General features: G+C 36.0%; 1 protein-coding gene across 3 annotated transcripts; it reads left to right on the forward strand.

Moving 5' to 3' along the window:
- The first annotated feature begins 1,120 nt into the window (after positions 1–1,120).
- On the forward strand, positions 1,121–8,854 carry LOC132064106 (3-hydroxyisobutyryl-CoA hydrolase-like protein 1, mitochondrial). Of its 3 annotated transcripts, none has more exons than XR_009416502.1 (14): positions 1,121–1,430; positions 1,510–1,590; positions 1,735–1,803; positions 1,895–1,958; positions 2,526–2,605; positions 3,855–3,938; positions 5,719–5,803; positions 6,613–6,698; positions 6,809–6,930; positions 7,267–7,327; positions 8,003–8,101; positions 8,199–8,290; positions 8,381–8,422; positions 8,528–8,703. XR_009416502.1 is itself a non-coding variant. In XM_059456983.1 (14 exons), the coding sequence occupies exons 1-14, from the start codon at positions 1,308–1,310 to the stop codon at positions 8,645–8,647; spliced, it is 1,218 nt and encodes a 405-aa protein (XP_059312966.1). In that variant the 5' UTR covers positions 1,124–1,307; the 3' UTR covers positions 8,648–8,854. The 3 variants fall into 3 exon arrangements, 1 of the variants encoding a protein (XP_059312966.1); XR_009416503.1 differs by having other exon boundaries at positions 1,122–1,430; positions 8,203–8,290; XM_059456983.1 differs by having other exon boundaries at positions 1,124–1,430; positions 8,189–8,290; positions 8,528–8,854.
- Positions 8,855–12,012: the final 3,158 nt, after the last annotated feature.

The following is a 12,012-nucleotide window of genomic DNA, read 5'->3' on the forward strand; positions in this document are numbered from 1 at the left end:
ATGCCTAACTTTGTCGCTAGTAATTTTGGCGCGCTAAAGATAATGCTGCCCCTGTTGCGCTCAAATCCTGGGTCTGCCCTGTGTCTGTAGTCATTTATGTTTGTCTTTAGCTCGGGAGACAAAGTTTAGGGAATGTCTCCTTCTTTGTCCCCACTCTTTTCCTCTTTCTTTTTGTTCCGTTTTTTATTAATTTTGCTCTAAATTTCTTCATCTTTATACTGCTTTATTCCTATTTTATAAATATATAATATTAAGCACAATTAAATATAATCAATACTCAAAAGACAATTAAAAGTACTAAAATGTGAGACAAACAATAAGTAAATATATGCATTTTAGGCCGAACATCAATGACGTTGTATTATTATTATTATTATTATTATTTTGTAATGTTACTAGAAATCGTGACTTCATCACTAATTTGGTGGTATTAGTGAAAGGCATTTAACATATAATGAGTGTGAGCTCAAAACCTCATTATTTTTCTTACTCCAACTTTAATAGTTTTCCCAATGTGATTAAAAAAACACAAGGAATTCCAAGAAGTTCCGTGACGGAAGAATTTTGGTGGGTCACATACAATGGAGCTGATTCACTCACTTTGCTTCCTCAATTTGTCTTCATGCAAGGATTCTTCATGTTTTGTTATCAAAATTTAGAATATTAATTTTAAAATAGAATTTGTAATTATATTTATCTCATCTTTAGTTATGAATATTAATAAACTTTATATCACAATTTGATATTAAGTATTTCTCATTTAGGTTAATGTAAATAACTTTTGGAACCAAACGACTTCTTCCTGAATTATTGGAGAATTAATAAATAGAATATATATTTTATTATAATATTTATATTAATTGGTGTATAATCTCATTAGATTTGAAGAATAATTTAAAAATGAGTAATTAATGTTAAAGAAAAATAAGAAAAAAGATTTTTTTTTTTTAATATGCTAAAGTGGATAAATAAAAATGAAAATTTATTTTTAGTATATGTGAACGAGTAAGTAATATTAAACGTAAGGGGTCAGAACTCTAGAAGTAAATGGTCAAATGTTGGCCTTTTTTGCACTTGGCAATTGCCAAAGTAATAAAAAGAAAAACAATTTAATAGCACACGCTGTAGGAAAATGATGGGAGTAGAGAAGTAAAGAATTCTTGGAGTTTGCCTCTTATAAAAATGTGAGCCTTTGTGTCAAAAGAAATCTGTGATTCTAATTTCCAGCTATTCTTTTTGTATAAGAAAAGAAGATAAAGATTACTACAACTTTACCAATATAAAGAAATACTACTATTGATAGAAATATGCAGAGCTTCAAATCAGCATCTATTTTGAGGCGTTTTCTGCAGAATTCCCGTTTTGTTTCCCAGTCTAGAGGATTTTGCAGTGTCAATAGCAATGCCCTTGTTGATGAACCCGAAAATACAGTGAGTTATGAAAAAAAATTACACTTTTTTGGCAATCCCATTTAAGATTCTTTATGAAAAATGAGTTGCATGTTGTCAGGTGCTAGTGGAGGGGAAAGCTTTCTCAAGAACAGCAATTCTTAACAGACCCCATGTGTTAAATGCCCTCAATCATTCAATTGTTAGTTTCTTTCCTTTAAAGGCCGTTACTTTTTTGCTTCTGTTTTTGCCATTTTGATTAATCCCACCAAGGAAAATTGTATTTTTATGTTGAATTGGCTCTTGTTTTGGTTTTGGGAATGAAATTTGACACTGTTGTGTTTAGGGGACAAGGTTGCTGAAGCTGTACAAGAATTGGGAAGATGATCCTGATATTGGGTTCCTGGTATTGAAGGTAAACTTTTTCTATTTGACAAAAAAGAAAAGAACTTTTATATTGCTCTACCTGTACTGGTTAAGAACTGAGTTATTCTTTAACTTTGAAGGGAAGTGACAGGGCATTTTGTGCTGGTGGTGACATTGTCACTCTTTATAATTTCTTAAAACAAGGTATGGGTTCATCATTTTTTACTCCTGTAATTCACAGTGAATTTATTCATAATCGTTACAAGTGATACAGGGTAAGAGGAATCTTCTGCGTTTAGCAATACACAATAATCATATACTCCCTCCGTCCCAATTTATGTGGCACCATTTGACTAGACACGGAGTTTAAGAAAGGAAGGAAGACTTTTGAAATTTGTGGTCCAAAACAAGTCTTAGATATTTGTGTGGCTAAGTCATCTCATAAAGTTAAATTGTTTCAAAATATAGAAAGATGGACATTTTTTTGGGGATAGCCTAAAAAGGAAAGCGTGCCACATAAATTGGGACAAAGGAAGTAATTGGTTGTGAGGTTGTTTAGATGTGAATTATCTTAATTAAGCTAGTTGAGCAGAATGTTCTGTTGTTTTTGGGAGTAGGCCTGTTTATGTTGGGAAACAGTTAAGATGTTTCTGCGTTGATGTATAAACTGCAGCAAGCGTCTTAACTATTGCTTCCAATCTTCTTTTAGCTCGATTTTAATTTAATCTTATCCGGTCTTTGTTTAATATTGTTTGTATTGGATGGATGCAGGGAATCGTCAAGATTGTAAAGACTTCTGTTGGACACTTTATAACTTTATATACGTTCTTGGTACATACTTGAAGCCACATGTAAGTATTATTATTCTTCGAACATCAGATACTAAAAGAAGCTGTTGACTTGAATTTCTTTTGTTTCCATTCCTTGTATAGGTATCAAGAACTTTGTTTGTGTTAACTAGTCTTTGCTAGATGCCTAGATACCAGTGCCCTATAAATTCTAAGTGAGCGTCCAGACTTACACGTCATAAATTTGGAACCTAAGAGTTTTTAAAATGTAGAAGTTCTATTAGATAGAGAATAAAAAAAGTCTGCTGAAAGCCCTTGGTACTTGTTTGATCAGTCACACTGATAGCTTCAATAGTTCATTGAACTTTTGTGGTTTGACATTTCACCGTTTACTAAATCCAGTATACATATAGTAGATCTCCTTTACTATTAGCCCTTCACACTTTCCTTTACCACCTATCATATGGGCTTGGCTACTGCTTCCGCCTCTCTAAGCAGGAGAATCGACATTACCATCTATATTAACCAATGTTTATTGTTATGTCTAGACATTTATACTTTTGGCAGACAGTTTTAAGGATACTATTTAGAGGAATATCTGGATCTTTTAGCAGATAGCTCAGTTCCGTTAATTGGATTCTCTCCCATCTTAATGTGGTTAAGATGCTGCGGAGACAACATTTTGATGGTTAATTAAACCAATCACTTTCTGATCAAAAAGGTGTTCAGTGAGTTAGATGTCTCTTGCCAAAGTTTGATGGATCTTATTACTAGAGTCAAAATAGTAACATAATTACTTTATTTGTGCTAACTGCTACGCAATCTTCCTAACTGTGCCTGTTGAGGGAAATATAATCTGTCACATATTTAACTCTACCCTAGGATAAATGCAGATTTGATCCAATTCTTTGTAGATATCCAACTCCATTTTGTTAAAATTTACTTATCAGAAGAAATTTTCAGCATCAGCATATGGTCTTTTGTTCTTTTATTAATCATAAAAATGTTTCTTCTAAAACGCATGAAACGTCTTTTTTCAGTCCAGAATTCTGGAGTGCATTTGATAGTAGTTAGGAGTATCATCTTTGTCTCTTTATATATTTTATTGATTAGAAGCTCTTAGATTTTATTGATTAGAAGCTCTTAGTACACTCTCGGATCTGAGTTACTTTGCTCTCTCACCTCCTCAATTCCGTGTTAGAAGAGTTCATTTATTGCATAATCATTACCACTTATCATACTTTCGTTGACATTAGCTGGTCCCTGGGCACTGTTTCCAAGCAGAGAATGATATACCTCAGATGCCATGCAGGTCGCTCTTTTGAATGGAATTACCATGGGCGGTGGTGCTGGCATCTCAATTCCTGGAACATTCCGTGTTGCAACTGAGAAAACTGTATGGAAAAGATTACAAGTTTTGTTTATTTTAGCTTTTCCTTTGTTGGTTCAAAATTAATTGTCCTAGGTGAACAATTAATAGACTACATTGCAAAGTAATGTGAAGTTCCGTTTGTGCTCATTCTTATATCGCTGTGCAGTGACTTCACGTATCATGAACTTTATGTTCTGCATAAGAAAATTATGAGTTGTATGTCGATGGTTCTATACTGTAAGAGATAAGGTGCAAGCATGTTCTCTGGATATAAGTAGTAATTGATTTTTCCTTAGAAATCATACTTTCTCCTCCTGGAGCTAGAATCCTTCATTTAGATGGTCAAGGTGTCAGTCAGTTTATGTGCTACCCCTGTATTTTAGGCTTCATTTCTATCTGAATTTGTTTTCTTGAGGTAGAAGTTTGAGCTAGTGCAACAAACTTTTCCTCTGCCTCCCCCCCCCCCCCCCCCCCCCCCACATTGATTGTTTTGGTTACTTCTCTATTTTATTACTGGTTATCATCTGTTTGAGTTCATACCGAGTTCATTTGATCAAATTCATTCTTTACTATTCATAAATGAAAGGCTCTATATTGATACTAGTTATGTGAGGCCCGTGCTAAGCCCGGGCCCAAACTCAAGATATAAAAGTAGATATTTTAACTAAAGAAATATAATTTGTGTTAGTACAAGTGTACAACAACAACAACAACCACCATATACCCATTGTAGTCCCACAAGTGGGTAGTTATATGAAAGCAAAATTTTCATTCCACTCCTTTAATATTTTAACTTCCATTTTGATGAAATTATTTAATTCAAATCAAATTTGGAACCAGAATTTGACATTATAACTTATGTATCCTAATTTTCGAAGTTATTTAGTTCTAAATAAATAATCTATACATAGTTAATGAACTTTTAAGACAAATACATAATTTAACTCAGGCAAAAGTAGATGGAGTCGCCCTCTCTTAATTAGGGATTAGGGGTTCGAACATAGATATGAAAAAAAATCTTTGGAGGAAGCGCTCCCCCCGAATAGGCGCGATGCAGTGCGAATTATCTGGATTAATTGGGCTCAAATGCGGATATCGAGCACCAATTAGAAAATCAAAGAACGTGAAAAATGAGGTAGGAGGTTCGATAGCTTTTGAAAAGTAGACTTTAAAAAAAAAACAAAAAAATTGACTTAAATAAATAAGATTAGGACCTAAAAGTAATTAATTAAAAAGTTTTAAAAAAATTTAAAAATTATTGTGAGGACTACAAAAGTCCCCAGGTTCGATAGCTTTTGAAAAGTAGACTTTAAAAACAAAAAACAAAAAAAAATTGACTTAAATAAATAAGATTAGGACATAAAAGTAATTAATTAAAAAGCTTTTAAAAAATTGGGAAATTATTGTGAGGACTACAAAAATCCTCACATTTGCTCTTATATAATATAGTAATTTCCGTTTATCCCAAAAAATAAATGGTAGTAATTATGTCTGTATATTATAACATCTTTTGACTTACCGTGAAGAAGTTTCATTATACATATATGATTTATAACAACATGCTTAGCATTTTAAAAATCCAAAAACCGAAAGATATCTTGGTCTTATCAAAAGGTTATAATCTGATTTTATATTTCTTAAGAACTAAACGAATGTGCAGGTAAATTAGTCAAAGAAATTTTTATTGAACTCAAAAGTAAAAGATGTCTATCAAATTTGGACAGTGCTAATATAGGTCTTTCAAGTGTTGTAAGTTATTGATTTTTCACAGGTCTTTAAGGGTATCGGGTGTTGTATCATGTAGGTTTTTGCCACACCAGAAACATTGATTGGTTACCATCCTGATGCCGGGGCGTCATTTTATCTTTCACGCCTCCCTGGTTATTTGGGTAAATACTTTAGCCTATCTTATGCTGTGGTTCGGATTCATCAGTTATTTTTATCATGTCATGGAGCTGAGCATCTTTGATGATGAATTATCTAACTGGCAACTACTTTTCTGATCCTTCCCTCCCCCGACTTCTCTTAGTTTAGGGTTGTTGAGTCTATACGTGGGAGATGTTCATTTTCTACCAGGAAAATAGACATGTCAATATCTGGACGCTTTCTTTCTTAAATGCTTGTTATCAAAATATTTGTATTAGGCGTATTTAGTTCATCTTATTATTCCCGTCTCCTCGGGAAGTAAGCTTGTGTGCCTCCCTCCTGTTAGACTTTGACTCCTGCATTCACTTTTTGCTTTCATCTGTTAATTTGTCTGAACTGCCTTCTTTTTTTTTTTTTTTTTTTTTGCATTTAACTATGTACCATGATATTAACATATGGTTCTCTCTCTTTATTTACGGCTAGCTTATAAATTGTTTCAGACTAAAATAACAAGGTCTTTTATTTGTAGATATTACTGATAAGTCAAGCATGCTAAGATCTTGTAGGGCTATATTTATATGGTTGACTCTTGATGACTTCATGTTCTATGGCATGTAATTGTTAAGCTTAGCACACGCATGTAAACCCTGCCTGTCTTATGCTATACTACTATTTTATGGTTCCAAGTGGAATATGTTTTTAGTTCTTGAAGCTGATTTGCAACTTCTGGTTGATATGCTACCCCTCTGATCTGTTTGGAGATTTGTCACTGCCTCAATGAAAAAAATTCAGCATGGAAGAAAGCAATTTAAATGTTTTTTCGATTTGGCAGGAGAGTACCTGGCCCTAACTGGAGATAAGATCAGTGGAGCAGAAATGATTACTTGTGGGCTTGCTACACACTACTCACACAGTGCAGTAAGTCTAGTACTTGCGCTTAATGTTTTGCACCTAGGTGCCAACACCCTATTTGGGTTATTTGACAATAGTTCTGGAAACTTCTTTTCTGCCCTCTCCACTCATCTCAGAAGCTTCCCTTAATTGAGGAACAACTTGGAATGTTGATGACTGATGATCCCTCAGTGATTGAAAGATCTCTTGAAAATTGTGGAGAGATTGTCCATCCAGATCCAGCAAGTGTACTTCACAGGTACCTGCCACCTTTTTTAGTTGTTAATCAAATATGTATACAACCGCCAGTCGGTGGATTCCCTACCTACATCTTCACGAAACCCCCTTCATATTTCTTATCGGACATAGAACATATCCCTTGGCTTATTGAAACCATATATAATTGCTGATACTTTGTGGCTCCTGATTACTTTTATCGTGGCTTCGCATGGATCTTTATCTTTTGGTCTTTGTATTTAGTCTTGTTCTTTAACCTTTTTTTAAAAAGTTATCTTATCGAGTTGTGTGTGATCTTGCTTGCAGATCGATACGTTTTTTGAATGCTTAAACTAATCCATCTTTTCTCCTTCTTTAGGATTGAAACTCTTGATAAATGTTTCGGCCATGACACAGTCGAAGAAATTATTGATGCTTTGGTGAGAATATAGTTCCTGTGTGTGTACATGTTTCCCAAATATACTGAAAAGGTCTCTGAAAGAAAAAGAATCATGATCCGGCCCTTCCCTGGACCGCGCGCATAGCGGGATCTTAGTGCACCGGGCTGCCCTTTTTTTCAGTGGTGTCTCTGCCAATTTGCTTGTACCTCGATTATTCCACCAGTTACTTGCCACCTCTCACCAAACAAGTATTGGCCTGTTAGGCTACATCCATTGGTGATAGTAGAAACAAAATTTAGTTGATCGGTGCAATAATGTTCAGCATCTGATTACTTTGCTTTTAATACCTCGGCCATCACAAAAGAAAAAAAACAAGGATCATTGATCAGCCCACTCTGCGCTCCTACTGCAGTTGTTGCACTAAATTGTATCAATCATTCTTTGACTAAGCATATTGTGGAGATCCTAACTTCTCATATAAAATGCACGGAGAGGCCCTTCCGTGATGCTCATTTTTGGCAATTGTATAAGCTGACTCATTGCGTCTGCAACCTTTGGATGCACTTTTGAATAAGATGGATTTTCATCTTGTTTTTTGGAATACTCACAGTCGCATAATAATAATAATAATAAACACTGAAATCTGCTATACTCGTGGAAGTTTTGAAGCACAAGTGTGTTTACATTTCTAAAATGAAATTTAAACTTCTTCAGGAGAGTGAGGCAGCCAAGAAGCAAGATGCATGGTGTGTTGCAACATTGAGAAAACTACAACAAACATCCCCACTGAGCTTGAAGGTTTCACTGAGATCTGTAAGTTCTTTTTTTTCCAGATAAAATATTCTCTCTTCCTGGCACCAGGGAATTGTGAGATGAAAGTCCACTAATGCCTTCTATCAGATACGTGAAGGTAGACATCAGACTCTTGACCAGTGCCTCATTCGTGAGTATCGAATGTCAGTACAAGCTATCTCTGGACAAATAACTAATGACTTCTGTGAGGTAATATCTTGCAAAATAAATAAATAAATAAATGTCTCAGTTGCTAAATTCCACGTATGATATCACTGTGCATCAATATCTTCCTTTCAGGGGGTTCGTGCACGGCTTGTGGATAGAGATCTTGCACCTAAGGTAAATAGATACTATTTTGAACCAATATGTTATTTTAATGAATCATGGTCATCTTTCCAGTCGACTTTTCCTAACAGTTCTGTTAATTTATGTTAAAACGTGCAGTGGGATCCTCCAAGCTTGGAAAAGGTAACAGATGACATGGTAGATCAGTACTTCTCTCGGTTAACAGCATTTGAACCTGAACTGGAGCTACCTACGCAGCAGCGTGAAGCGTTTACATAATTTTTGGGTAGGGCAACTTACTCTACTTTGAAGCTAACAGAAGAAAATAGAAAAAGGAGAGAGAAAATATGTGAATATCATTTATCTTTCTTTACATACAGAATAAATATTGAGCAGTTCGGTCTTGATATTGTTGCATTTGCAAATCTGATCTTTCTTATAGTGAAACTGACAAGGAGATGCCTTGCCAATCGCACTTTTCATACATATCTGTTAAAGCAAGAAAGTGTAATATGGTGCACAACGACAGTATAGGAAGTCAAACATTTCATTTTAGTGGCCCAAAACTGAACTTCTGGAGCAAGCAGTCCTACTTTGGTGATTACCTAGTAGGCCATGGGGATAAATCCTCCCTATTCCCACTTCAAGAGAGTTGAATTTTTTTTTATTTTTTTTTCATCTCCTCCTTTCTTAGAAGATTCTTGGAAGAATTTAACTTGTGGATGCTAGCTGTGTAAATTTTTACACAGTACATTTTAACTTATCATGGCAAAGTTATTTACTCTATTACCTAAATAGTTTTTTTATGGAGAATTACCTTTTACCAGGTCATCTTAACTCTAATGGTATATAAAAGAGTTAAATTAACTCGATTTTTGAGCCGCTGCAACTTCTAATTTGGTTAGACTCCCGTTTCATTAAGACACTCTCTCTTCACAAATTATCTATCGTGATTAATAAAGATAGTTGCCTCAAATTATTTATCGTTTTAGAAGTTCAAGGCGTAATTAATTATTTTTTTTCATTTTACCCTTAGTAGAATTTTGTCATTAACAGAGACGACACATAAATAGAGTAAACATTTAATGGAGGGAGATTACAACTTAAGACATAAAAAGGGCAAGGTAAATCAAATGTCCCTCATTATCAGACCGACTCAATTAGTCTAGTAGTTAGAAGCTGTTTAGGACTCCTATGTCTATAGTTTATGTTGAACACTACTTATTATTTGTACTCTATATATTGATGTACCAGTGCATGTAAATCAATGAATAAAACCAAGCTATTATATTCTCCAAAGCACATTCTTCCGCTACTTTATCCCTCCCGTCTAATGTTACCTCTCAAACAACCCCTGTCATGTCTTCTTCCTCTTCCTCTAATCCTTTAAACCATGCTCACCACTTTATCTCCATTAAGCTCACTTCCCGAAATTATTTATTTTGGAAGACACAATTGTTGCCTTTCCTACAAGGTCAAAATCTTCATGGCTTTATTGATGGATCCGAGCCATGTCCGCCGGCTACTATATCTGTTGAAGGTTCAACTAAAACGCAACCTAATCCTGAATTTGCTACTTGGATTCAACAGGATCAAATTGTCATGAGTCTGCTCATATCCTCTCTCTCAGAAGAAACCATACCCATAGTTATCGGCTTAAATAGCTCCAAGGAAATTTGGGATGCCTTGGAGGCTGCTCTCTCTTCTCCTTCCAACACTAGGGTTCTTAACCTTCATATGCAGTTGCAAAATCTCAAACAAGATGACCTCACCGTCTCTCAATTTCTCTAAAAAGCAAAACTATTATCGGACGAGTTAGCAGCCGCCGGAAGAACATTGAATGCCTCCGATTTTAATATCTATGTGTTTAAAGGATTGCGCCCTGATTTCAAGGATATTGTTACTGCTTTATCAGCAAGACCCGAGCCGGTTTCATACTCGGAGCTCCACAGCTTGTTGCTGAATCATGAGTCATCCATGGCTCTTCCATATCTTCTCTTTCCATTGTTCCAGGTGACACCTCTAATGCACCATCGGCTAATGTTGCTCAGCGTGTCTTCTCCGCTGATAAACAGAGTTCTGGACAAAGCAATAATACCTCTCACCGTGGTCGCGGCAGATTGTATAGGGGACGAGGGGGACGAGGTGGTCGTAATCAATACCCACGCAACAATTATGGACCCAACTATCCTTCTCAGCCTTGGAATGCAAATAACGATGGACGTGCGAGATGCCAAATTTGTAATGGTACTAATCATCTTGCCGCTACTTGCTTTCAGCGCTATAATCACACCATCAACCCATCTGCACATCTCACTCATCAGGCACCAATTCCATTGACTCAGAATTGGTTCCCCGACACAGGTGCCACCCATCATGTTGCACCGGATCTCTCAAGCTTCACTCATGCTGAGGAATACAGAGGCCCGGATCAATTACACGTTGGTAATGGACAAGGTTTGCCAATTCAACACACTGGTAGGGCCTCTTTCTCGACTCCCTATCATCGTAAATTTTTTCTCAATAACATTATTCGTGTCCCCTCTATAACTAAACCGCTTCTTTCTGTTCAAAAGTTTGCTACTGATAATAATGCTTTCTTTGAATTTCACCCTCGTCATTTTCTTGTCAAGGATCGGGATTTCAAGATTCCACTTCTTTCAGGTCGGAGTAGCGATGGCCTCTACTCCATGTCTATCAAACCGCAATCTTCAAGCTCTCCTTCAGCCTTCTCTGCTGTCAAAGTTTCCGCATCTTGTTGGCATCTTCGGTTGGGTCACCCGCATCAGAAAGTTCTCAGTCAAATGATGTCTACACACAAGCTTTCTAGTTCTAGCTTTAGATTAAATAATTTATGTACTGCTTGCCAACTTGGCAAGTCCCATAAGTTGTCTCTACCACTTCGCATTAATAAAAGTACTTCTTTCTTGCAACTTATTTTTGCGGATGTTTGGGGCCCTTGTCCTTTTTTTATCTTCTCAAGGCCATCGTTTTCTTCTAGTTTTTGTTGATGATTTTTCTGGTTATACATGGTATTATCCACTTTTCCAAAAATCTGATGTCTTATCAACTTTTTCTCAATTCCAAGTTTTTGTTGAACGACAATTCAACACAAAAGTTAAGTCACTTCAAACCGATTGGGGGTGGTGAATTTCGCCCTTTGTCGACTCTTTGTGCGAAACTAGGCATAGCTCATCGACTTTCTTGTCCTCACACTCATGAGCAACAAGGAAAGGTGGAATGCAAACATCGGCATATCGTTGAAACTGGTTTAAGTCTTATGGCATATAGTTCTACTCCCACGAAATATTGGCACTTTGCCTTTGATACTGCTGTCTACTTAATTAATCGTCTTCTCACTCCAACTAACAATGGCAAATCACCGTTTGAGGTTGTCTTTAACACTGTGCCAGATTACAACTTCCTCAAAGTTTTTGGGTGTCTTTGTTTTCCGTATTTACGTCCCTACAACCGCCATAAGATTAATTTTCGAAGCCAACTGTGTGTTTTCTTAGGTTATAGTCCGATGCACCGTGGTTACAGATGTCTTGATACATGTTCTGGCAGGCTCTACATTGCCAGGCATGTTCGATTCGATGAATCCCGATTTCCGTTTGCAACCACGTCCATGCTTGGACCTCCAC

Source organism: Lycium ferocissimum, chromosome 7 (assembly GCF_029784015.1).
Source record: "Lycium ferocissimum isolate CSIRO_LF1 chromosome 7, AGI_CSIRO_Lferr_CH_V1, whole genome shotgun sequence".
Lineage (NCBI taxonomy): Eukaryota > Viridiplantae > Streptophyta > Magnoliopsida > Solanales > Solanaceae > Lycium > Lycium ferocissimum.